This window comes from Perognathus longimembris, chromosome 8 (assembly GCF_023159225.1).
Source record: "Perognathus longimembris pacificus isolate PPM17 chromosome 8, ASM2315922v1, whole genome shotgun sequence".
Classification (NCBI taxonomy): Eukaryota; Metazoa; Chordata; class Mammalia; order Rodentia; family Heteromyidae; genus Perognathus; species Perognathus longimembris.
The window spans coordinates 20,403,428-20,431,360 of NC_063168.1; the positions used below are offsets into that span (position 1 = coordinate 20,403,428).

At 43.6% G+C, this 27,933-nt stretch overlaps 1 protein-coding gene across 1 annotated transcript; it reads left to right on the plus strand.

The window, feature by feature from the left end:
• Nucleotides 1-71: 71 nt before the first annotated feature.
• Slc1a4 (solute carrier family 1 member 4) lies at nt 72-27,933 on the plus strand. Its single transcript, XM_048352621.1, has 8 exons — nt 72-896; nt 11,529-11,571; nt 13,103-13,162; nt 16,766-16,932; nt 21,774-22,007; nt 22,392-22,586; nt 23,503-23,637; nt 26,068-27,933. Exons 1-8 carry the CDS (start codon nt 382-384, stop codon nt 26,300-26,302), a joined length of 1,584 nt encoding a protein of 527 aa, XP_048208578.1. The 5' UTR covers nt 72-381; the 3' UTR covers nt 26,303-27,933.

Genomic DNA, 27,933 nt, shown 5'->3' on the forward strand with positions numbered 1-27,933 from the left:
CCCTGGGGGCGGGGCTACGGGGCGGGGGCGGCGGGGAGGGCCAGCTCCTGCTGCCTGGGCTGGCTCGCTCTTGCCCAGTCTGCGTCCTGTCGCGCGCCTCCGGAGTTGCATCATCTCCAGCTCGCGGCTGCTCCGTGGAAGCTAGGCGCGGCACGATCCACTCTGCGCCGGGCTCCGACCCACTTTCCAACACCTCTCCTTGCCTAGTCTCCACCCTGCTCCTGCGCCCGGCCTGAAGACCCCCGGAGGGGTGCTGGCTACCAGAGCCTGGGAGACAAGGCTTGCAGACACCGTTAGCTCCGACGTCCATTCATTGGCAGTCTGTCTTTTCTCAGATCCCAAGTCCTCTGACTCCTCCAGCTCGGAGCGGCGGACCGTGCCATGGAGAAGAGTAGAGAGACCAACGGCTATCTCGACGGCGCCCAGACGGGGCCCGGCGCCCCCGGGACCCCTGCGGGATGCGCGCGACGCTTCGCCGGCTTCCTGCGGCGCAACGCGCTGGTGCTGTTCACCGTGTCTGGGGTGCTCGTGGGCGCGGGGATGGGCGCCGCTCTCCGCGAGCTCAATCTCAGTCGCACGCAGATCACCTACCTGGCCTTCCCGGGGGAGATGCTGCTCCGCATGCTGCGCATGATCATCCTGCCGCTGGTGGTCTGCAGCCTGGTGTCCGGCGCCGCCTCTCTGGACGCCAGCTCCCTCGGGCGTCTGGGCGGCATCGCCGTCGCCTACTTCGGTCTCACCACGCTGAGTGCCTCGGCGCTCGCCGTCGCTTTGGCGTTCATCATCAAGCCAGGGTCGGGCGCGCAGAATCTTCAGTCCAGCGACTTGGGGCTGGAGGAATCGGGGACTCCAGCGATGCCCAAAGAGACGGTGGACTCTTTTCTTGACCTGGTCAGGTAATGCTCTTCACCTTCCCAAAGGTGTAGTGGGAGGGAGACACGGTGTCCGAAAGTTATTCTTAGTAGGTTGCAGGTGGCTTTTGACATTTTTTTCTTCTCTCAACATCGAAACAGTGCCTGCGTAGTTGCATGCTGACCACACATTTGTCAAAGAGCAGGACCCACATCTTCCGGCAGTCTTAACTGTTAGGTGTATGGGTGTTAGGGGAGTCTAACATCCTATCTGTACTTTACTCCTTACTTACACTCTCCTGCTGCCCTCCTCACCAGTTTAAAAAAAAATGTTTGCACCAACCGACCCAGTATCTTCACCCCACGTGGTCTAAAAGTTTCTGCACTATTGATTACATTTTGCTGGCCATGGGCTTGCAATCCGTTGCTCTCTCTGATCTAGCCCATGGGCACAAAGGAAGTTGGTAGTATTTTATAAGTTGCCCATGGATCCAAGGATCATAAACTTGGAGTTAATTGTGTGAGGCCTATTTTCCAGAAACACACCTCTCCTTAGAGCTTGGAACTGGACAATTGCACAGTACTTTGAATTTCAAAGGGCTTTTCTTGTGGGAAAGTAGGCAGAGACACATCTTCACTTAGCTTTGCTTACTTTCTGTGATTCTTAGAAGTTGCATTTTATCCCTTGATATGGTATCGTGTAGTTTCCAAAGTCTCTACTCTCTTAGTTTCTTCATTCATCCAAAGTTCATAGATGGGTAAACTGCAGCCTGCAAGAGTTTTCTGATCCAACCAGGCTCATTTGAATTGAGAGGTGGCCAGCTGGCTCCCACTCCAGCTTTCTGCTAATTCTAGACTTTGAGCTTGGAGATATGCATTGTCTTGAGTCACTGAGACAAAGCTCCTCATTGCTGAGCTTGTGCAAAGCACCAAACTCAACAAAGTGAGTTGCCTTCTACTCTACTCTACCTCTACTCTATCTGCCCCTTTTAAAGAAATTGTTCATCTGAAACAGTTCATCTGGCAGCTTGGTATTTGGGGACTTAGAAAATTTGAGAACTTTTAGTTAGGTACTGAAAAAAGTACTAAACTTGAAAGCAACTTTGGCTTAGTTAGTACCTGCATTTAATTCAGCTCTTGCAGGGAGGGAGACTAATATGGGATCCAAGGATTCTTTTTTGCAGGAATCTGTGGCCTATCGAGGGAATATGGTGGTCAGCTCCTGCTGCTGGTTACTCTTCTACTATCTCCAAAAGAGGGACCAGACAAAATAAAATGAGAGGTGGAAATATCGCAGAGTAAGCCCCAGGAAGGACTTGTTTCTTGATTGTGGGTTTCGATGCAAGGTCTATCAGCTCCTGTTTCTGAAGTGAATGGTGACCCAATGTCACACAGCTTAGCAATCAGGGTGACTTGTGCCACACCTGCATAGGAGAGCAGGAAGAAGCTTTGTCCTGGCTTGTTAGGGTAATATTTCATCATGCTTTTAACACCCAACTTCATTTAATCCAGTTACTTGAGGATAAAGGTAGGATAGGTGAAGTGATTCTACTTTACATTTGAGGAACATGAGATTAATAAAGACTTATCAAAAGAAGGATTGGGAGAAATTTTCTGCTTTACAGATCAAGGTTCTTGTTTCTCCTGGTATAGTAATGAGGTCATATTCCTAGTATAGTGTCAATATGTTTGCTTTGAGGCAAAAGAGGAACCAGATCAGCTACCACTAGGCCGGGGTAGTTGTTACTTTCCCTCTGCCAGCCACTGAGGATGCACCCCTTAAGTGAAGGAAACTGCGAGTACACCCATTTAGGTTTGGCTGTATCTTGAGTAGCTGGTAACAGGAAACCAGGGAAACTTGTAAATGTTCTTAGGACTAGGGCCAATTTTTAAAAGCTGATGATTCCTGCAGCAAAACTTCATGTGATTTCTAGGCATATTTTTTTGGCAGAGGCTGGGCCAGTCCTGTCTGTGTGCATGTGAATGAAACCATACCACCAGTACATACCTTGGTTATCCTCCAGACCCTTACCTGGTAACAACCCAGTACTCAAATAGCTAGAAGAGTCAGAAAGCTTTTGTTGAGTTGGCACAGTTACTGCCAAAGTTTTGTGCTCAAGTCCGTGTCCTTTCCTGGTGGTAGGTGCCTTAGAACCCCATGGGGTCTCTGTCATGATCACTAAGTTATCTTTTAAAAATTGCTTTATTGTTATTATAAAGGTGATGTACAGCGGGGTTATAGTTCTATAACTTAGATAAAGAATACCTTTCTTTTTGGACAATGACACTCCTTCCCTGGCTCTCTCCCAGTTTTTCCCTCCAGTCTCCACCCACAAGCTACATATCATTCATTTTCAGCATAGTGTCCAGTGAGTCCTACAGCTGCATTTCTTCACTCTTTGCCCTTCCATTTCTGTGCCTCCTCTTCCCCCCTCAAAGACAGATAAATGAACAAACAATACAAAAAGAAAACAAAAACAGTAACAAAGAAAAAACCACGTTTTGTTTCCATTTCCTGGAGCTCATTTCGATAAATATTATTTCATATGATCAGATGCACATAAGCATTGTGCCTTTGTGTTCCTCCTCTAAGAGTATCTTCCTTTGGTCTCACTGTGTACGTTCCATCTTTTAAAGATGGGACTAGATAGGATAGTAGGTATCCACTGCATGTGTTAATGAGCTTTTTCGTTTTAATTCAAAATGTTATTGGTGAATGGTTTGATTTCCCAATACATAATGGACCAGAAATAACAAACTAGAACGAGGAGTTGGAGTAAGGAGCTGATATTAGAAGCAATGGTAGGGGCAGCAGACCAGTGGGAGATTCAATTGTCTCATCAACAGCCCAAGGCTCTCTCCATGGGAATCTGAAAGGGTACAGAACTTCGCGAACTGTGTGTGACCTATGTGACTGGCTTGTGACTTATCCCAAATGAAATGGGTTATCAGTAAACTAATCTTGGTAGAATGGGGGAGTGTTCCTTTGTTTTTCCCTGGTTTCTGGTGTTGTTGTTTTTTTTGGGGGGGGGGTGTTGGAGCACAGGAATCTATATATAGCCCAGGCTATCCTCAAACTCTTGATCTTTCTGCCTCAGCCTCCTGAATGCTGGGATTGCGTGTAGAAGCTGCCACGAACATGTGAACATGTGCATAACGTTTCCATTCCTGTTTCCTCATCTTTATCATGGAAGTATCTACCTCATAGGATTGTTTTGAGAGTTAAATATATTATGTCTATCACACTTTTAGAACAGAGCTATCCCAAAGCACACTTGCTCTTGATAATACATGGAACAGTATAATGGCATTTATTTTTTCCAGTTCACATGGGCTGATTGGGGACAAGCTGTAATAAATGAGAATACATGGGGAACTACGTGGTATATGGAGAGGTGAACAGTGATATGAATCACTGTAGGCAATAAATGGAGGAAAGCTATTGCGGAAGAAACTTTCTGGAATGGCCAGAAAGCTACATGGGTCCCTGCTTATGATCTCCCCCAAATTGACCTCCATTTTTTTCAGCTATAAATTGAAGGGATTGAAACAACTGTTTCCTCACAAGCCTTGGGGGGAGGGTAGCTTTCAACTGGAGAAACAGATGCTCCTGATTACAAAGGAAGGGGGCAGGGAAGAACTGCGCCTGGCCCAGAGCTACTTTCTTGCAGTTGAGCAGCAGGGAAGGGTGCTGGTGGACACAGGATTTAGTCTGTCACCTGGTTCTCTGGGCTTTTCCCCCTTCTCTAAATAGTAGGCAGTGCTTGAGAAAGAGGTGATCACATTTACTAGCCTTATGTGCCTTTCAGCCACAAAGAATTCATCTCTTGATTCAATATAGAGAAACCTGCTGGAATCAGGGATCCAGCATTAACTAGGGATTGCATAGTCAAAGAAGTGAATTGTGGGTTCACTTTAACTATGCCTGTGACTCGCTTCTACAAGATGAAAACTCTTAGCACATCTAACAGAGATCCAAATGTAATAGAGGTTTCTTTGCCTAACTAGACACTGGTGAGGGGTTGGGAAGGGAACAGAATCTAGAAATGAGAAACACAACCAAACGATAGAGGTTTTAACTCTTGGCTGTTCCTTCTACTTACTACTTAGGGGAATAAGTGAATAACACTGAGAAGGAGTATACCCAAGGGAGGCTGTCTGGGTTGAATGAAAGCAGGTACTAAAACCAGCACCTGGATTTAAATCTTAGCTCTACTGCTTACTAGCTGTCTGTGGATGAGTCATTTAGCCTCCTTGTACTTTAGTTTTCTTATCTTTAAAATGAGGCTAAAAGTAATACCTATTACTAGAATTGGATTGAAGATTGTAAATTTTCTCTGAAGCACCCTACTAATAGCCTAGTATGTCCCAGTCTTGGGTGGGGGGTGGGGGGTCAGGGGCAGGGCTCCCTTAGCTTTTTTACTGCATCACTTGGGCCACAGCACCATTTCTAGCTTTTTTGATGGTTAGTTGGAGAAAAGTGTTACAGACTTTCCTGCTGGGCTGGCTTTGAACCGCAGTCCTCTGATCTTAGCCTTCTGAGTAGGCAGGATTACAGATATGAGCCACAGATATGACTCACCTTGAAAAAGCAAAGTCCCCCTGGGGGTTCCACTCCAGCCCTTTTGGCTGGAATCCAAAATTGAGTGTAGGCCTTAACAAGAACATAGTACAGATATTACCACTACCACCATCATGAATATGAGCTATCCCCAGCTCCTCCTTGACTTTTGACTTTCAGCCTTGTAGGAAGTACCAAGATCTAAAGGGAGGCTCCCCAGCTAACTGGCCCTGAAACAATAAACACTATGGTTAAATATTTATCTGGTATATATACCATGCCATATCCTATTCTGGAGTCTTTGAAATTTTCATAGGTTTAGTAACAAATTTTTGAACTTAAAGGAAATAACTTTTGAAACAAAGAAAACATAGCTAAGCAAAAGTATGCTGTATTGCATTCTTCAAATACAGGGCAGGGAAATACATACCTCCCTTGACAATAGCATCAGAGGAGCAAACAGCTCCAGATGTATACAGAATCAACATTTTTGAAGTTTTTCACACTGAGCTGTGGTAGTCTGGACAACACTCCAACGGAGCTCTGCATTTGTGGGTACAGCCATGCCTCACACTTTTCTTAATGCTTATTCTTATAGTACTGAAATGCAAAGTCTTGTCCATTCCTTCTGTCCTAGTTTGGTCTGACTTGAATGTGGGGATTTAGGAATATAGTCTTGGCATTTTCACATGACTTACTTTGACTCGCAATAAGAAATAGGCTAGTCAGTATAGATGTACACACATACACCCCTCGCCCCTACATATACCAAGTAAAACAAATTTTACCACAAAGTAACTATTTTCCATTCTGTCTAATGTGTTTGATCTTTATAAAATACTAGTTACAGCCAATAAACTGTGGCTGGAGATGTAGCTCAGTGGCAGTAAAAACCTTGGGTATGATCTCCATCCTTGGGGAAAAGGAAAGCCAATGCATTGATTTTATGGCTCACTCATATATGAGACATTGTGGTCTAATACATATGTGACATCATATAATTCAAGTAAACTTCTCAAGAATAAGCAGCAGAAAGAAGAGATACTTTCAAAACTGAGTAAGCTGGGGAACTCTCGGGTTATCAACACCCTAATGAGACTGGTGTCCGTGGCTCTCACCTATCATCCTAGCTACTCAGAAGGCTGAGGTCTGAGAATCATTATTTGGAGCCAGGCTGAGTAGATGGCAAGCAAAAAGCTGGAAGTACAGGTGAGACTCAAGTGGGAGAATGCCAGCCGTGAGTGGAAAAACGGACCAAGAGTTAAAGCCTTGAGTTGAAGCCACAATGCTGGCCAAAAAGAAGCAGAAGCAGAAGCAGAAGCAGCAGAAGAAGAGGAGGAGGAGGAAGAGGAAGCAGAAGAAAAAGAAAAAAAACAGGAGACTGAAGGATGAGCAAAGTCCACTTGGTCTTGATTTTCAAGCTTTATCTCAGAACTATACATATGTGCTGTCCAGTGGGAAAACAGACTAGTCATATGTGGCTATTTATATTTAATTATTAAATGTAAATGAAGTTAAAATTCACTTCTTCAGTAGCACCTGCCCCATTTCAGATTCTGCATAGCCGCATGGCTACCACTGGACAGCACAAGTACATTTCTGTTAGACAGGACCAACTTCATGACCCTTTCTTTGCCTTGGGGTCTCCAATATTCTAAGTGAGGAATTGCCTCTCAAACCCTTCCCGTTCTTCCTTTTGAAAGCTCACCAAGTTTCTGTGTAGATATGAGCAGATGGGAAATGGGCCCAGTGTGCTCAAAGACAGAACTCTGGGTACCATTATTACCCAGCTGCCTTCAGAGCAGCTGATCCTGGAGTACAACAAAGCTTGGAGTAAGGATAAGTCAGGCTTTATTTACTATATCTGTGTTGAAAAGCCCAAGGAGAGTCAGATGCTTTGGGGTACCTGAGCTTTAGCTCACTGCCCTTAGAGGAGGTAGAAAGAATTCTGGAAGGTAGGTTTTGCACACTATGGGCACATTTGGTGGTGGTGGTGGGGGTGGTTTGCTGTATCTTGCCCTTTCTTGGAACTGGTCCACTCTGCTTTCTATCTACCATGATGTGAACTATTCTGCCATGCCTTCCTTGTCATGATGTACTGAACTCGCTCAAGCTCTGACATCATGCTGTAATTTTGTCCATTTTTACTGAGTGTTGAGCTCCTGGCTTTGTGCTCTAGCAGGTGCTTTACCACTCCAGCTGAGCCTCAGCTTTTCTGCTTTTGTTATTTTCTGAGTAGGGTTTTGAGTATGTGCCTAAAATGCCTCTGTGCTACTGATTGAGATGGGCGTCCCATGTTTATCTCAGGGCTGCCCTGGAACTGTGATCTAAGCTCAGCCTGTCAAATAGCTAGGATTAGAAGCATGAATCGCCACACCCAGTTTCTTCTTTTTAAAGTAGTTTTGAGTGATGATTTACATTCAGTAAGGAGCATACACACTAGGTGTAGTTCAGTAAGTTCTGAGAAATGGGTAGCTCAACTCATAAGGCCATGGCCACTGAACATTGCCTCCCCTACCCATCCCTCCTCAGCAGCCTCCATCCTCCAACTCTAGCCTCAGGGGATGGTATGCTTTTTACCACTGTCAGATTTTCTAGAATCTCATATTAAAGAAATCATCCAACTTTCTTTGGCTTCTTTTGTTCAGAACAGTGCTATTTAGATGATCCATGTTATCAGTATATCATGTATGTCGTTAAGTGGTTCCTTTTTAATAACAAGTATATTCCATTATCTAGAATCATCATAACCATCTAATTTATCACATAAAACTTTCATCCATAAATGGTTGTTTAATCATCTATAGACATTTGGGTTACGGGCTGTTCATTCTGCATAGATCTCCCATTTGAAGACATTTTCGTTTTTCTTGGGTGGAGCTGCTAGGTCATATGATAAATGTATGTTTAACTTGATCAAGAACTGCCAGAATACATTGTGTTCTTAGGAGCTTAATTTTTTTCTGGCAGGAGTTACCATTTCTCTTGCAGTATTGTTTACACCCCTGTTTTCATTAGATCTTATAGATGATCTAAAGAGAGATTTGGGATTCAGGGTCCATTCTGCATGAGATGGTATCACACCAGTGATAAAGAGACCAGGCTGGACCCAAAGGTTTAAACCAAGAGTGTTGTGCTCTTGACAAGGGTGTTCATTTCCAGATGGCGAGAAAGATTGCATTTGCATCCATCAAGGAAGCAGCTAATCCCTGATGAGTACGAGGTATTTGACAAGAAAATCATTCCCCATGGGGAAGGTGGAGGTTTTCTAACTTGACTGGTTCTTGACCTTCCCTGTCCTCACAAAGAAAGCCCTGTGGCCAGCTGGGTCTGGGAACTACTGAGAGTTGGCAAGTAGTGGATGTAGTTGGCACGGGGCTCTTTCTGCTTCTGGCTCGTTTGGCAAATAGGAATGAGATTCCAAACCTAGACCAGAAGCCTGAGATGGGCAAGAAAGTTGCTTTGCAATGGAAATAATAGGCAAATGTAAGTTACTATTCACCTATATACTGAAGCCTAAACAATGCAAGATGCTAATAATCTACCTTTTTCTAGAAGCAAATTTACCCATGATAAGAATCAAATTTCTGATCACGATTTTTGTACTGCTTATATGCAGGCATGTATTTGCTGGAATTCTCTTCAATATACCTTAGCACATGTTAAAAAGCAATTCAAAGTTCCTGAGACCAGTAATCTCAGGCAGTCCTGTATTGCAGTCTTTAAATTCTGGCCACCCTAGAGAACACCCTGAATGCTAATGAATTGTTTCTGCATCACTTCAGTCATAGTTATCCATTGCTGTATAACAAATTACTACAAATGTTGTAGTTTACAGTCCATCATTCATTTATCCCAGAGTATCTGTAGTCAGGAATTTTGGTATTCCACTTTAGAGTCCCTTATGGATTTTCAGTCAAGGGGTCAGCCAGGGCTAGAGTCTCATCTGAAAATTGTACTGGGGAAGATTAACCTTGGAGGTCACATGATTATTGACAGAATTCAGTTCTTTGAAGTTTGGACTGGGAGCCTTGGTTGCAAGTTGGTTTGGGGCTGGAGGCTACCTGCATTTCTTTCATATGGGTCTTTCTAACATAGCTGCTTGCTTCACTGAAGTGTGCAAGCCCAGAAGACAAACAGGAGTCTGCCAACAAGGTAGAAACTAGTTTTATCTAATGCAATCATGGAAAAAAAAAACATCTTTTCCTCCTTTAGTGCATTCTATTTGTTAGAAACAAGTCAGAGGCCCTACCAGCATTCAGGGAAAATATCACACAAATATGTGAAAACAGGAAGTCATTTTAGATTCTACCGGCCATTAAATGGCAACCCTATCTATCTACACCTGAAACCCAATATGCTACACATAATTGCCTGCTAAATAAGCAATTCAGCTACAGGTCTAGCATAACATGTAAAAGACAGATGGTATGTAGAATAAATTGACAGTTGGAATATAACTCTTGTATATCAAGACTGGCTTCCTACACAGATCCTGACCTAAAGAAGAACAAAACAAAAAAAAAACAAAAACAAAAAAAACTTTGCATGGGTAGATTTTGGATCCACTCAGTTCTATTCTAACAAGTCCTTTATAAAAATCCTAACATGAAATCCATAAATAGAATTTACCTATATACATAGTTTCAAAGCATCAAAGGGGCATAACTAATCTAAAAGACCAAAGAAAATAATTGTAATGAAGCATGCTTCAATTTGTCAGTGCTATAAATTAAAACAAAGCAATTGGATTCTTGTTCTTAAATCTAGTATCACTAATAGATGGGCATGGTGGCACATGTGTGTAATTCTAGCACTTAAGAGACAGGGACAGAAGGATTGTTAGAAGCCAGCCTGGGCTACAGTAGAGTGAAACACTGTCTCTAAACAAAAGAATGAGTAAGTGAATGAATAAATGAAGGTTGAGGATGAGGATTAAGGGTGTAGCTCAGTTGGAAAGTGCTTGCCTGTCATGTGTGAGGCTCTGGATTCTATCCCAGCACCATCACCCACCCACATACACCATACAAGCACACACACACACACACACACACACACACACACACCACACTCACCCCACTAACAATCAGTGCTATGAATGCACTGCCTGGTGCTTGGAACGGAGGTGTGGTGCTAAGTACTAAAGGTATGATTTTCCAAAAGGATGAACAATTCTTGGAAACTTTCTGAACAAAACAAATCATTGTCCCATAATTTACATTGAAATGGCATTCCTGGAAAGTTCAGTTCATGTTCAAACTGTACCCTCTCTTCCCCCCACCCCCCGAAAAAAAAATCCTAAAGCCAGGCACTAGTGGCTCATGCCTGCAATCCTAACCACTCAGGAGGTTGAGATATGAGGATCTCTGTAGTTTGAAGCAAGCCTAGGCAGGAAAGTCCATGAGATTCTTATCTCCAATTAACCACTACAAAGCTGAAAGTGGAGTTGTGGCTCAAGTGGGAGAATGCTAGCCTTGAGTAAAGAAGCTCAGGGACAGTACCTTGGCCCTGAGTTCAAGCCCCAGGATACACACACACACACACACACACACACACACACACACCTATGTTGGAGTTAGTTCAGGTTCAGATAACAAATAAGGTCTTTATAAGCATGTCATGCAGGACATTGGGACCATAAAGACTTTGAGAAAATTCACTGCACAGGACTTTGCTGTATTTGTGGAGACAAATGTCTCAGACCTGTCTCCCCTACTCTCCCTCTAATTCCAGAAGTGGCTCTCAGTTATTGCAATAGTAACTCTTGTTTGGGCTGAAGAACTAGCATGGGGCCCTGAGTTGAATTCCTAGTACCACAACAAACTTGAATTCCAAGTTTAATCTGGAGGTGGTTAAAGGAAAACAGTATAGTTATCAAGTGTGGCTAGACCCAGTTTAAAAAAAAAAGCATCAGGAGACAGAAGAGGATAAAAATGATGCACTCAAGAAGCTGATCAAGAGAAGTTGAGGTACATTTTGAGTGCTTAGGTCAAGGAAGGGCCCAAGTATCTGCTGGGAAGTAGGGAAATACCACATGGAGTCAGGCATGGCCAAGCAAATGGCTGGCAAACTGGGTTTTAATGAGAGTACTGATGAAGTACTTTGTTTTCCCACAGAAACCTGTTTCCCTCCAATCTTGTGGCTGCAGCTTTCCATACGGTAAGACATCATACTTTGCCAAATACATGAAATTCTGATGGGGGTGGGGCGTCAAGGATATCTAAATTACTGCTATAGTTAGGTAAGGTAGAACAGGGAAGATCAGGTTGTTAACCAAACTTGATAACTTTGGCACAGGCTTTTATAGGTGAGCACCTGGGATAAAATAAAGACAAGACCAAAACAAAACAAAACTTTCTAAAATGTTCTAAAGGCTCACCTAGAGTCACTCTCTAGAAATACCACTTATCCACATTTTGGATATTTTAGCTATTTTTCCTCTAGTATGTATACATGTTTTAAAAATCAAAACAATCTGCTCTATGTATTGTTAGTATGTACCCCAACTGCTGTTTTAAAGGCAGTATGTTACACACATTTTCCCACAGAGGTAAAAAGTCCTTCAGCATAATGTTAATGGCTGTAGAACATGCCAGTCTAAGTGGATAACATCACTTCCCTCCATCTGTCCTCTGTTGGTGGACATTTAGGCTGCTTTTAGTTTTCCCTCTTCTTAACAATACACTAAAGAACACCCCGTGGCCATTCTTCACACAGGAAAAGGATAGAATGGGCTAGATGAAATGGTCTAATTGGATTGCATTTCTACTTACAACCTCTTCTTTTTTCATCTGTATGTGGACACAGAAGTGACTTGTATATATAATATGAGATAGGAGGGAGAAAATAGATGCATGGGGTATGGGGCATCCTGTACCTATCACAAAGGAGGTGAGGATGAGTTGTATTTCCCTGTCACCCTGACCATGAGACAACTGAAGTCTTTTGCCCTTCTGAAACCTTGGTAAATCAAAACAGAGAGAAGCCAGAGCTCCTCCAAGGCAGACACATGGCAGGCTCTGGTCTCCAAGACAGTTTTAGATTTCCACAGGTCCACCTTCCCTTAGAAGAAGTGAAAAGATTCCGCCGGAAGTGTGGCTTGCCATAGGAGGTAACTGTGGGCACCCTGTAGAGGTATCTAGAGTCACCCAGCTGTAGGATCGAGCCCAGGGAGATGTCTTGATGCCATCTTGCCCTTGCTGTGGAGAGTGGAGGCTTTGGCCAGATTAGAAACAGATGCTAAAGAGCAATCACGCTCAAACCAGTTTGGAATGAAGTGAGACATAAATAAATGAATGAAAGTAAAGTAACACATTGAAAAGTGAACTTTGGCATTATAGAAATATTTGCTAAGTAAGTTGAAGTATCAGCTGTTGGGAGAAATCAAATTATCAGCAAGAAATTGTGCCTGTCCTCTCCAAACCATTGCCCAAGGACCAAATCGGAATTTTCTCTATTTCCTTGGGTCTCTAGATAACCCAAAGATCTCTTGAAGGACATGCTGCTTGGTCTTAATGGAATCTTGTCCAGTTCTGAGAGGCTCTCATCAAGCCAACCTCATGAAGTGTGCCCAGAACACTCCCTGTGGATAGTGCCAGAAATAGCAACAGGGCCACATGTGTCTTCAGTTTCTCTGGTTGGTTTTGACCTGGGCATTAATGGTGGGATATTTTCTTTTTCTTCTTCACAGTATGCAACTGATTATAAGGTGATAAACCACACCAGCTTTGAAAATGTGACCCTTGAAAAGGTAAAGTTCTTTATAAAGTCTCTTGTGAAAAAAATAATGCATACAGTCTCATGAAAAAATAATATATAAAGTGTACAGTATTCCTTGCCTAAGGGACATATGTGATAAACCTTTTTCTTATGAGAATCAAAACCTTCATAGTTTGAATGGACTATTCCAAGCCTATAAATTGGATTTGTTTCTTTAGTTTTTTGTCACTGTGGCCAAATGCTAATACTTATAGCCACGAAATCTTCAGAGAATATTTTAACTATTTTATAACATCTCTTCTACTATCCTAAAATGTAAGTAAATTTACCCCTACATACATAACTGTTTAAAAATCAAATTATTGAATAGTAAAACAATCCATATTTTACTATGTAAATGCACAATTATATTAGAAGCTATACCAAGTTTTCAGGTATTTGCATAGACTTTGTAATGAATACATTTTTTTTTGTTTTTTTTGTTTTTGTTTTTTTTGCCAGTCCTGGGGCTTGGACTCAGGGCATGAGCACTGTCCCTGGCTTCTTTTCTCGCTCAAGGCTAGCACTCTGCCACTTGAGCCACAGCGCCACTTCTGGCCATTTTCTGTATATGTGGTGCTGGGGAATTGAACCTAGGGTGTCATGTGTACAAGGCAATCACTCTTGCCACTAGGCCATATCCCCAGCCCCATGAATACATTTTTATTTCAAAGCAATGAGACTGAGCTGGATGTAGTGCTGTTTACCAATAGTCCCTTGTTACATGGGAGGTTAAGACAAGAATCACTAGAGTGTAAGGTTCAGGTCAACCTGGGAGATATAGCAGGATTTTCTATAAAAATATAAGATAAAGTAAGTGTTGGCATTTTCTCCTTTTGCGGGGTGGGGGGGTGCTTTGAATTAAGTGCTAAGTAGCTAGTTTTGAATCTATACACAGAATCGCTCTGATCGCCCCTGCTGTGGCTGCAGACTGACATCAGGCCTTGTATAGTGGACACGAGCACTTTGTCTTGGTGATAAGTTCACAAGTTTTTCTTTTCTTGTGTTTAATATTAACTTGATATCCTTAGAAAGTGCCAGGTACATGAAAACATTGCATTAAAAAAAAACAAAACTACGTGTAAAATGAAGTTAACACTCTCTCCTTTGACCTGTCATTTGAACCTTGGGACAGCCTGCTCTGGTGGGATTTATGATCCCCACTGTAATTGATTATAGCGGATGGGCTTCTGAGGTTGATCATGACCATGCGAAGCCAAGAGCAATGCAGAAACGCTAGAACACAGCTAATCCCCGCAATACCTTTGGAGTTTGACATCATGACTTTCGTTGGCTGCCCTGATTTCCCCACTGCAATGCTGCCATCCCCTTGCTCTCACTATAAACTTAGCTAGGAATGCAAGAAGAGCGGATGCAGGAGGAGCAGTGCCTCCTCACTGCTTCCAGGCTTTCATGATCGCTGTGGCTGTAAGACTGCATAAGGACATCGCAGACTGAGTCATCCTTGTCCCAGGGATGGAATGCAGTTGACAGAGTGAGAAGTAGAGCCCAGAGGCCCTAGGACCCGTGGAAAGGCTCCTGCCCCATGGCTGCCTTCAAGCTTACTTTGCTCCCATGTAGTAACTTGCTGTGGGTGCACAACTCTTACCCAGGCTTTTCATTCAATCACTAATTCAATAAACAGTGATTTACTTGGCAGCCACTAAGTACAGAAAAAGTTCTGCTCTTGCAGAGCTCCTATTCTAATGGAGGGAACCATACAATAGATGTCAGCTGGAATTGGTGCTGAGGAGGAAGATGAAGCAAAACAGAGAAGGAGTGGATGTGGTAGTTGTTGCCTAAGCCAGCATTGTCAAGGGGCTCTTTTGATGAGGTGAAGGGGGAAATATAGGAAGATCTAGGGAACGAGTGGTATAGGCATCGGGGACCGAATAGGCATACAAAGTACAGCTTAGTTGGTGCTGTTTGCTTCTGGTCTCCTAACCCTATTCAGTGTCAAGTTTCTAAGTGTATTGCAGTGCAGCACACCCTGCTCTAAACCCACCTTTCTCTACAGAAAGGACTGTTTTCATTGCAGAAATGACTGGTACTGCCTCAAGTCAGAAAGTCCATTTTCTTTTCTGAAAAAGCCTAACTTTAAACACCATGCCTTAGAATTTCAGACTTGTAAAACTAACTTTTGATCAATACATACATCTTCTGATTACATTGATTCTTAACCATCAACTCCAATTAGGACTCAGGACATGGACCAAGAGGGGGAAAAGAGCATAAAAGCTCATGCCCATAATCTTAACGACTCAGGAGGAGACTGTGGCTCAAAAGTAAACTGGGCAAAAACATCCATAAGACTCCATCTCTAAAGTAACAGAAAAAAGCTGGGTTGGAGGTATGACTCAAGTGATAGAGTACTAGTGTTGAGCAAGCAAGCTGAGCCAGCTCAAGGCCCTGAGTTGAAACTGCAGTACTGACAAGATAAAATGAGTGGACAGACCTGAGATCAATTCCAGCTGTTAGCCATACATCCCATAGACTCGTGTTGACTTTTACTAGCGAGCCCTTAATTAAAAGCCAGCAGTAGAGGAGGCATTAAAATCCAAATCTAATGTCTCCATAGTTAATTAACCTGCACTTGATTAACCCCTACAACTTTAATATACTAAGTCTTGGGAGAAAATAGTGCTATTCAGAAGTGTTATTATCTCTAGGTAATAATAACATTAGAGAAGAACAAACTCCAAATAAAGCAAGCATAGGATGGATTCTAACCAAATAGCCACAAAAAATAATAGCAGCTAATACTTTTTTAATTTTCATTTGCCAAAGATACTTAATGTATAAGGACATTCAATCATCATAGCAACTATTTGTCAGCTACTTTTTCATTCTTATTTTGTAGACGGGGAACTGAGACACAGAGAGATTAAGAAGCTTACCTTACCTCATGTAGCTAGTAGTGGAAGTCAGGCTCCAAATACTCCTCCTTTATAAGCCATTTTGTATTACTGATAATTTCTATATCAGTAGAAACAAAAGCACTGTATACAGTGATCATTGCCCTGTATCTCAGCTTTTCTATTAGATTTGAAATGCTTCATAGAAAAAGTTAAAAGAAAAATGAACCAATCTTACTATGCATTTGAATTCTAAGTCCTTAGTATAGTTTATTGTGCTTTTTGCCTAGAAGTCTGCAGTTAATTTGGAAATTAGCCAAGTCCATAGACAGCATATATGTAGTAATTTTGAGTGCCCATTTACCAGACACCAGGCTAGGCCCCAGCCTTCATGGTAGAGCTGAAAGGGACAAGGAATCCTCAGGGATTTTCCAGCCCAGTGATTTCCATGCAGTGTGGTAGATCTGTCACCAGAGGAGAGAGGAACTTCTGTCTTTTCCCCAGCTCACACAGGTACCTCTCACCCCAGGACAAAGGAGCTCAAACTCTACCCAGCCTTCCTTCAAAGGAAAAGATCTACTTTAAAAACAAACAGTTGCAAGCTACTTAATCCAGTTCACTTTCTCTTATACATGGAGAACCTAAAGGTAAATTAAGTTAATACACAAGCCAGAACTAGAACTTGGATCTATGGCAAACTACCTTCTGCTTTGACCATGCTGAATATGCTTACTTTTCAGATCCCTATTGGCACTGAGATCGAAGGGATGAACATTTTAGGCTTGGTCCTTTTTGCCCTGATGTTGGGAGTGGCCCTGAAGAAGCTAGGCTCTGAGGGAGAAGAGCTCATCCGTTTCTTCAATTCTTTCAATGAGGCAACAATGGTGCTGGTGTCATGGATCATGTGGTGAGTGTGTCCCTGCCACCCACCTCCTTTCCCTCGTAGTTCCCTTAATGTCCAGGAAAGGACCCATCTGCCATTCTAGGTTACCTGGGGTGGGGGCCACCTGGGCCAGTGTTGGATGTTGTTGGCACCAGTCTCAGGACAGGAAATGATGGAAGTGGAGGCCATCTCCTCTTGTCTAGGACCTCAGAGTATTAGATACCAGTATCCAGCCCTCCTTGGTGTCCACATTGACCCACTGTCGGCACATATTATATGGGATGCCCAGATCATTTTATAAAACAGTGAATCCCATTACTGTGCTATCTGCTGTATAAACTAGGGCTCGTTTATCCTAAAATGATTAGAGGACCCTCACTATAGCATTTCACAACATCAGGGACAACCCATCTCCACCCCAGCCATATGGAAAACTTGCGATGTCTTGTAGATAAGCTTTGAAATGTCCTTCTTGTTCATATAATAACAATAAAAATTTGATTGTTCAATATGAACCACTAGATTCATTGCTGGCAAAGGAAAAAAAAAGATAAAAATGTGACCAACTCCCTCAAAGCAATGTCTCAGAAATACCACTTTCAGTGCTCGTGCCTTGTAAGCTTTTTGTGGTATTTCACCCATGCCAGACCTCGGTGGCTTTTAGCTGCTAACCATTAGTTAAGAACTAGCTGATGCTTTCATGCACAGAGTATTTGCTTACTGTCAGCGCTTGAAGATCCCAGAACTTTTTTTTTTCCAATGGCATTGAGTGCCAGCTGGACTTATTTTAGAAATTTGAAACTAAGTAATAAGCCAAGTCTAGACACCCACATACACACACAACACACACACACACACCCTTCATGGTGTCCCTCTTGCTCAATCTGATATTCCAGAGCTTCATTCTCTTACTGCAAACATGCCACTTCACAGGACTGTTGATGAGCTGGGCTAAGAAATGATATTTTTGGAGAGGAGAAAGTTTTCATCAGATGGAAAGTTCTTTTTTTAGGTTTTTGTTTTTTTTTCAGTCTAAAATCCTCCCAAAGTGTGGATTGAAGAAAATTTTATTACAAACAAGGGAAACCACACAGTGTATATGTTTCTTTGGGTTTGGCTTACTTTGCTTAATAGAATTTTTTCCAAGTCTCCATTTCCTTATGAATGGGGCAATATCATTCTTTCTGATGGAAGCATAGAGCACACACACACACACACACACACACACACACACACATCACATCACATTTTCTCGATCCATTCATCTACTGAGGGACATCTGGGTTGATTTCATATCTTTGCTATTGTAAATAATACTGCAGTGAACATGGTTGTGCTGGTAGCTTTAGTGTGGCTTTGTTTGTGGTCATTGGGTAAATGCCCAGGAGTGGGGTGCATATGACCATATGAAATAGTGCTTATCAAAATGAACTCCAAGAAAGGCAAATAAGAGATTTTTTAGTGTACTATTTGCAGTTAGTTCTTTTTTTCCTTTTGTTGATTCCCTGTTGTCACTGTTTTTTATTTTAATTTCTGTACCCTTTGTCTTGCATATACATTTATCTGATTTGAGGAAGGAAAGGGGAAACACAAAATTGGTAGGACAAAGGGTAAACCAATGCAACAGTGATACTCACTAGACACTGTTGGAAATGAACTTTACAACTTGGGGTAGGGGGTGAGTTGAAGGGGGAGTGGGAGAAAATGAGGCAGGGGGTAACACTGTTCAAAAAGAAATGTACTCCTTACCTTTCTTATGTGACCATAACCCCTCTGTACATCACCTTTACAGTAAAATAAACTTTATGCAAGCAAGTAGTACTCCCAAATTAGAACATCTGTTTTTAATCCAGAAATCAATTTAGTGTTCAATCTGATGTCCTGGTTAGTTATATCAGCAGGTATCCAAGGAGGTAGGTGTCTGATTGCAATAAGAGATCATTGTCCAGTACATAGAATTGGAGAGTTTTGTTGGGTGGGTGGTTTATGAGACAGGAGCTCACTGTGTAGTCTAAGACAACCTTAAACTCAGGATCCTCCTACCACCACCTCCAAAGTGCTGGGATTATAGTTGTCTGCCCACACGCTAAGCCTAAAATTAGAGTTTTAAATGCCTTAGCATTTAAAGGACCTCAACCAAGTTTGGGAGAAATTTCAATAATAGTAGCTCTTTTTTTCCCCTCCAAATACCTGCTTTAAAACCAAAGTACCTCAAGATGTAGATGCAGGATGATTGTGAGTTTGAGACTTGCCTGGGCTACATAGCAAGATTTTATCTTGAAAAAAATCAATAAAGCATCTCTATCTGTTTACTGAAATCACTAAAAAAGAAGAAGACCAAATATAGAAAAATAGAAAATGTATATGAGTAATGGAAAAGATTAAAAATGGAAAAAGGATGAATAGGCAATTCATAGAAGAAACTTGAGTAAGCAGTAAGCATATTAAGAACTGCCCAACCTCCCTAGAAATCAGAGGAATGAACTTTGGGTTTTTACCAGGTACAATAAGGGTAAGGAAAGGTGCTTTCCACATTTTGGGCTAACCATTCTTTGTTGTGAAGGAATGTTGTGTGCACGGGAGGCGGGGGTGAGCTGTGGAGAATTGGTGGCATTCTGGCCTCTACCTAGAAGCCACTAGCACCATGCCTCCATGGTTGTGATATAACAACCAAAGCTGTTCTCTTGGTACTTGGGTTCATATCTCTCCCTGCTGAACTGGTACAGGAGGACCACGCCCCTCTACCCTGCAGGTAGGAATGAGAATTGGAACAACTGAAGAACAAGTGAGCCAGTACCCACTAAAATTAAAGTGTGCACACACAACCCCATCCCCCATGCACTTCCTCTCCTTCTTGTGTCCCCTGTTAGAGGACACAGGTATGTGGACACAGAGAAGTGTGTTTGTAATGGTAAATACCTGGGATCAATTTAAATGACCATTAACACAACAACAGCAAAATAACCTACAGTATTCTACAGGTTATCCATTTTGAAGAAGTATTTTTAAGTATTGAGGTAAGGAGTGAAACAACCCAAAAGTTCATCAATGGATAGACGGCTAACTGCTATATGGAATGTATAAAATGGAGTTAAATTCAGCCTTAAAAAGGAGTGAAATTCTTACTCATGAATGAACCTCAGAGACCTCATGCTAAGTGAAATAAGCCATCACAAAAGGAGGAATAATATATGATTCTACTTTTGTGTATCAAGAACAGTCAAATTGTTAGCTAAATAGAAAGTAGACAGTAGTTTTAAGGTGCAAACTGGTAGACGAGAAAATTAGGGGGAGAGTTCTAGTTAATGGGCAGAGTTTCTACATGATGAAAATGTTCTGAAGCCAGTGGCTCATGCCTGTAAACTTCGCTGCTAAGGAGGCTGAGATCTGACAGTCACAGTTTGAAGCCAGCCCAGGTAGGAAAGTCTGTAAGACTCTTTATCTCTAATTTACCACCAAAAAGCCAGAAGTGGAGCTGTGACTCAAGTGATTGACTGCCTACCTCCAGTGAAAATGCTAAGGAACAGCACCCCAGCCCCAAGTTCAAGCCTCCGTTATGCAGCACAAAGGAAAGGAGGTGGTTCTGGAGAAAGGAGGTGTTGAGGGCCATCTAGCAATGTGACTGTACTTAATGCCACTGAACTGAATGCCTAAGTGACTGAAGTGTTCTGTTTTATGGACCTTTCACCATAGTCATAAAAGGAATGGGGTAGATTCCTAGGCTCTGATAGGAAAAGGTCTCAAAGGTGTAATGCAAGATGATAAACAAAGATATATTTAAAATGCATTCCTGCATACATAAATGCATAAGTAGAAGTGGATGTCTGAACAAGGGGATTCCTCCAAAGAGGAATTTGGTCTTGTTTGTAATATTTTCAGTTTTTGAAGAGAGAATGTATTTTTACGTAGGATGAGATGAGATTTAAACTTAATAATATTGCTTAGAAGATATCTAGTAAGAAAGCTTAAGAAGCCAGTGACACTAGCTTTCTCCTCTGGGAGCTTGGGGGGCAGACTCTTCACTCTGTTGTACCCCATTGAAATTTACAAGCTAAATCCACATTATAAACTTTTTCCTGAATTGACATTAAGTTCAAAACCACTGACTTTTGTTCTCTGTAGCTCCCATAAGCCATTCCTTCCTCTTCTGCCTTTAAAAAAATCTTCACGTTCTAGCAGCGCTCCCAGAGAGCCATTGTTAATGACTTTTTCCCACGGGATCATGTTTTCTAGACCACAAAGAATGTACAACTTCACACAAGTCCCAGCTTTGTATCACAGCAATTCTGTGAAATAGATGTTAGGCTTTCCTGTTTGCAAGTCCTTGAAACAAGCCTGAGCAGAGCTGAAAGTCAATTTTACAGTCTCAAAACTTTTTTAAAATTTATTAATTAATTAAACAAAAATTTTTTGACAAGGTGTTGTGCAAAAAGGGTACTCTCAAAACTTTTGATCTTGAGTCCCTTGCCTCTCTGCCTGGGTGCTCAGATGCATGCTAGCTCCATGACCGGATAGACTGGTAGCACTGGGTGTTGAAGTATATGCCTGTAACGCCAGCATGCAGGAGGGTGAAGCAGGAAGTTGGGCTACATAGAAAGACCCTGCCTCAAACAAAAATGTGTCCAAGGGGGGGAAAAAGTCTGATTCAGGTACATTCACCAGTAGCCCCTGGTACTGGTGATCTTTATTTCACTCAGTCTGATAAAATGGAGATGGTGACCCCAGTGCTTTTCAGGAATACTCTAGAGTGAGATGGTGGCCTAATTGCAAGTCCTTGTATTCTGTATCAGGAAAGGCCAGAATCTATCTCCCAGTCCCTCTTCACCACTGTTCTGACCAGCGCCGACCCTGTGCTTCAACCCTAGGTACGTCCCTGTGGGCATTATGTTCCTGGTTGGAAGCAAGATTGTGGAAATGAAGGACATTCTTGTGCTAGTGACCAGCCTTGGGAAATACATCTTCGCATCCATATTGGGACACATTATTCATGGAGGAATTGTTTTGCCACTTGTTTATTTTGCTTTCACACGCAAAAACCCATTCAGGTTCCTCCTGGGCCTCCTCACCCCATTTGCGACAGCATTTGCTACCTGCTCCAGGTGAGTGTGCTTGAGGTGCCCTTGGCTGCCCTGAGCCACATTGGTGTGGAGCCAGGCAATCTTGTAACAGGTGCACCGCCAGGCTTTAGTTGGGGAGCATTTTGCCCTGAGGCTGCATGTGGATCTTGAGAATTTTAGAACAAGTGAATCAAGTAAATAGTAAAACACCATCTCAGTCCAGAAAGTCAAATTGTGAATGACTTGGAAATTCACAAAGCCTCCTGTTACACTAGAAACTTTGAAACCGTTCTGGTTTTCCTGAGATTCCAAAGAAAAACAGGAACTTGAATGCTGCTAACTGGTTGATCCCAGAATCTGTGATGAGTAATGTAGTAGCCTGGCTGTTCTGAGGGTTGATGGTGTTTTTTTTGTTTCCATTTCTAGTTCAGCTACCCTGCCTTCTATGATAAAGTGCATTGAAGAGAACAATGGTGTGGACAAGAGGATCAGCAGGTTCATTCTCCCCATCGGGGCCACTGTGAACATGGATGGGGCGGCCATCTTCCAGTGTGTGGCCACAGTATTCATCGCCCAGCTCAACAACGTGGAGCTGAATGCAGGGCAGATTTTCACGATTCTGTAAGCTTGGTATTCTTTCCCCTCATCTTTGGGCCTGGCTCAAAACCTGAGGTTCCCTCACTCCTTTTTGGTTTTGGTTTTGTGGGGGGTGGGGGGGTTTGGCATACTAGTCTAAACTCAAGAGCCTAAGGCTTGCTAGGCAGGTATTTTACCACTTGAGCCCCAGCCCCAGCCTGTTTTGCTTTTGTCAGTTTTCAAATGAGGTCTTGCTTTTTTATCTAAGATGTCCAGACCTGGGATCCTCCTATTGATACTCCGTGCCTAGTTGGGATGACAGGAGTGAACTACCCTGCCCAGTGTATTGGTTGAATCTACTCCATCTCAACCCAGGCTGACCTTGAACTAGGATTCTCCCAATCTCAGAATCTGAGTGGCTCGGATTACTGTACCTGGCTTGTCATTTCCTTCGAAATGCCAATCTAACCACAATTCTGGGTCTCATTGGTAAAGTGCAGACAGTGTAGATTCACTGATCCCAGGAGCTTTGTGGCCTCCCATACTGAAGTCTCTCATATAGGATGGGTAGCATTTGCATATAAGTTACTCACATTTTCCCATGTCCTCTAAGTTCTTTCTAGATTATTTATAATATCTGCTATAATGTTAAATAATATGCAAATAGTTGTTACACTGCGGTGTTTAGGGCACAATGGCAAGGGGAAAAAGAAGTCTGTACATGTTCAGTAGAGACACAATTTTAAAAAATATTTTTTACCCATGGTTAGTTGAATATGAGGATAAGATGCGGTGACTGTACATGGGAGCGTATGGTCTGTCTCCTTAGCCCCTAGAATTGATGGTAATGTAGAATTGATGGTAGAGTAGTTTTCATTTCCAAGCCTGGCTGCATTTCTGTGTGTTCCCTCTGCCCCCATCGTGCTGTGTGCATGGCTGACATTGCTTTGCCATCCCCTAGAGTGACGGCCACGGCATCCAGCGTTGGAGCAGCGGGCGTGCCAGCTGGTGGGGTCCTCACTATTGCCATTATCCTGGAGGCCATTGGGCTGCCCACTCATGACCTCTCTCTGATCCTAGCTGTGGACTGGATTGTGTAAGTAGAAAGTCCTAAGGACACTGAGAAAGAGTCTTGTTGAGTGTGACACTCTGAGAAGCCTGGGGCATATGGAGAACTTGACAACACCTCTACCTTGTGAAGGAGCCTGGCAGGGCCAGATTTAGAGATAGGAAACATTAAGCAATATGGAACTCAAGTGATGATGAACATTCATGAGTGACAATGAGGCACAGTGACTGAAGACTTGCCTGTAGCAGCCAGGAAAGTGAGGATCCAGGGTCAAGTACCTCATCCCAGACCCAGTGGTGCAAAGGCCAAGGGAGCTGTTGGCTGCACAGAGTCCTAAGTAATTGGAGCAGTCCAAAAATGGTTGTCCTGAGCCTAGCCTTGTCTGAAGGAGGATTTCTGTACAAGGAAAGAAGGGGAACCCTGCTAATGGGAATGGCTGGGGCTCAGGCTTAGGAGAAGCAGAGTTAGGCAAAGAGGTGATCCAGACCAATAGCTCCAGGCCTCCTGGAATGGTGCAAAGAGTTTCTGGATGCCGATTCCTTGAGTCTTGTGATATATTTGCAGGTGTAAATAACACCTATACAGAGAGAGAAGACCACCTGAGGTAGCGATGTTCAGACAGCAGAGCATATAGTCACAAGATAAGCCCGGGAGCCCGGCACTCCTCTACGCAGCGGCTGTGTAACACGAGCTCTTTTGTGTTGTGCACTGCTGGGCCCAGAGAGGAGAACATTCAATAACGATGTAGCAGAGAAGGCATTCCTGTGGGGCTAGTCACAGCCGGGCAGGAGAGGACCTGAACCAAGGTGCCTAGCACTGGGTGGTGGGGTTGAGAATGGTTTAAAGGGACTACTCAGAATCCTGGGGGCCCCTTAAAGAAATAATGGTAAAATGTCCCATAGAGAGTCCTCTTGTCTAAACACTTTATCTGAGGAACTGTGTCCCTAAGCTGGCAGCTTAGACAAGCTCAGAGCAGTGTCATAGTCTTATGACCCTTCTACCGCCCATGCCCATTTTTGTGTGGACTGCTTAGCTGGGAAGGGAAGTAGGGTTCCCTATGTACAGCCTCCAGTCTCACAGAAATGGCTCCAGCCCTCTGGCATCCTTGAGGAAGAGCACATTATCTCCCTTTCCTTCAAAAAGGCACAGCACAGCTGGGTACAAGTGGCTCACGCCTATGGTTCTAGCTGCTCAGGAGGCTGAGATCTGAAGATCACAGTTCAAAGCCAGTGCAGAACAGGACAGCCCATGAGACTCTTATCCCCAAGTAATCACAAAAAGCTGGAAATGGAGTTGTGGCTCAAGTGGTAGAGCACCAGCCTTGGGCATAAAGGCTCAGGGACAACACCCAGGCCCGGGGGTTGCGGGGGGAGGCACAATACTATCTTCAGGCTCCAGGGGTAGGATGGCCATTGGGCTAATGTGCAGCTGGTGACTTGAGCAAGGACTGGGGTCCAGGTCTGGGCTCCAGGGCTTATCTTGTGACTATGTGCTCTGCTATCTGAATGTCACTACCTCATGCTAATGTGCATCCTGGAAAGATCAGGATAGGCTTTCTGTGAGGTGGTGCTTGCCAAGAGCCATAGAATGCATGGGCCAAAATGAAAATGCCAAGGGGAAGAGGGCTGGATACCAAACTATGTCTGTTTTCTTCTCCAGTTACATACAAGTGATAGGATGATGTCCACAGGCATGGAAAATCTCCAGAAGGAACTCTTAGGAGTTGTGGAATGTGTATTGGTTTATCTTCTTCCTTCAAATTTTCTAACAACAAAGGTTTAGTATATACGTGTGTGTGCATGCGTGTGCATACATACACTCATGTACGTGTGCACGTACATACACATAAGCCATACTGGGGCTTGAACTCTCGGCCTGGGAGCTATCCCTTAGCCTTTTGTGCTCAAGGTAGTGCTACAGGTCCACTTTTGGCTTTCTAGTGGTTAATTAGAGTAAGTCTCCCAGACTTTCCTGCCTAAGCTGGCTTCAAACTACAATCCTTATATCGCAGCCTCCTTGAGAAGCTAGGATTATAGGCATGAGCCACTGGCACCTGGCTTCTACATTGTTTTTTGTTTTTGTTCTTAATCTTTAAGTAGTTGTACAAAGGAGTTGCCATTTAACAAAAAAGTTTATGAATACAATATATCTTGATTAATGTCACCCTTTTTCTCACCCATCCCTCCCCTACCCATTCCTTCTCTCACTCGCCTTAATTTTGTAGGTTATACATTGGATTCTTGTCTGTTGTAATTTTATATATTTTTATGAAAGTAAAAGAATGTTCAAAGGAAATCAATTTAGGGCAAGTCCCTTAGTGACATGCCTTCCAAGAAACAGAGTCCCCCGGGCACAACTTTCCCAAGGCCATTGCCTGCCTGAGACAAAGCCTTGCCCCTGCCAGCTTTTCTCCTGGTGGCCTTGAATATGACACTTCCCCCTCGCTTTCCCTGCCAGGGACAGGACCACCACCGTGGTGAACGTGGAGGGGGACGCCCTGGGCGCCGGCATCCTCCACCACCTGAATCAGAAGGCAGCAAAGAAGGACGAGCAGGAGCTGCGAGAAGTGAAGGTAGAAGCCATCCCCAACTACAAGGCCGAGGAGGAGACGTCGCCTCTGGTGACACACCAGAACCCCACCGCCCCTGTAGCCAGTGCCCCAGAACTGGAATCCAAGGAGTCGGTGCTGTGAAGAGGCTGGGCCGAGTGCCCGGTTAGCCAGCCCAGTTAGACATGGGCGCGGCCTTCGCGTCTCCCGAGCGATTCTGTGGCCCAGGCACCAGCTTGACGATGACTTTGCAGCCCAGGCATTGGGCTCCCCAGTGGGAACTGGTGACCAAGGACCAGGACACTCTGACATTTCTTTGGCTTCTTCCATGTCCATGAGTGGCTATGGATGCCCCAGGGCTCTGCGAGGAAATACCTCCAGGAGCTGCCCGCTTGGAAGGGTTATGGGCTGGTGGGAGCCTGCAGGTAGAGACTGAGAAAACACACGCATATGCTCCACTGCCCCAGCCGCTCTGCATCGGGTGCTTTCTGGGCATACCCTGGGGGTTTCCAGTCACTTGTCCCATTGCCTCCCGAACAGTAGTCACTGGAGAAATGACCAAATTCTTAGCCTTGGCTGGAATTTGCTGAGCTGGGACTCGGGTATTTAAAGGATCGTGTTTTAGCTAAATGCTCATGGCTTCAGGAGGACCGGAAGCGCTGCCCCAGTGTCTTTAGAAAACCTGGTGGTGTCCCCGCCACTGGGTCACCACTCAAGAGCATTAAGTAAACCATTTACGTTCTGAGGCCCAAAGGGGGATCACTAACTTGGATATACACACTGTTGTCCTCACTCCCTTCCCAGTCTTGGGGAACTTCCGCTTCTGAGGCTTGGCCTCTGCTAACACTTCACCTTTATTTCCAATCACTTGGATTTGTCTAGAGGACCTCTTTCTCCGGGGGAGTTATGATGTGGTCACATGACCTGTGTTGGTATATGAATCTATTATAATTTGATGAGAATCCTTAAAATGCATGCAAAATCAAAATTAGAAAAAAAAAAACAACTTCAAAAGGAGCCCATGTACTAAATGTGGTGCCCCCATTCCCAGGCCCCTGAGCTTTAGCTGATTTCCACAGATCTGGACTCCTTGCCTGCTTGTACATCAAAGTGTAAGTTTATTAGTGATATAGTCCACATGCTTCCAGCACCAGTGTTCGTCTAGTGGGAGGCAGGGGGCTCTTAGAACTTGAAATCTGCTGTTTTATTTAGTAAGGCTGTTGATACATTCACAGTAAGATCTGCAGTAAGTCCGTATGCTGATGTTGCCTGCCTCTTACCTACCTCAGAGGGATCTGGTGAGGCAAACTGCAAATCTGTGAAAAGGACAACCTTACCATCCACTTTTTTGTGTGTGTATGTGTGTGTGTGTGTTTGTTACAAATGAGTTACTGGCACCCAGCTTGCTATGTGCTGATGGTTTTGCCCATGAAGGATGCCTCCTAGTAAGTATAGCTTTCCTGAGTGGGGCTCTGTTCTCTTCATGAATCACAACTCATTGGGCCACACATTCTTTTATGAATCATTTGATAGCATCCACTGCACCCTCTTCCTTCCCTTCTATCACATCTCTAGGTGTCCAACTTGGCTGCGACCCCAGGTCCAAGCACTGTTTTTGCCACACAGCCCCACACAGGCCATTCAAGTCCGCAGTGTTCCATTTCCTTCATTTTCTTTTTAGCCCCGTTGTGTGTCACCTGGCCCTACAGACGGGCAACGCCTTTAGAATGTGTGGGCCAGTGCTCAGAGAATGAGCAGATAGGTGAGAACATTTT

Bases quoted from the DNA above. Each gene is read 5' to 3' on its own strand.
- Slc1a4 (XM_048352621.1), top strand. From the start codon at position 382: ATGGAGAAGAGTAGAGAGACCAACGGCTATCTCGACGGCGCCCAGACG. The intron at 13,163-16,765 runs GTAAAGTTCTTT...CTTACTTTTCAG, and splicing joins AAAATGTGACCCTTGAAAAG to ATCCCTATTGGCACTGAGAT. The intron at 23,638-26,067 runs GTAAGTAGAAAG...TTTCCCTGCCAG, and splicing joins CTAGCTGTGGACTGGATTGT to GGACAGGACCACCACCGTGG.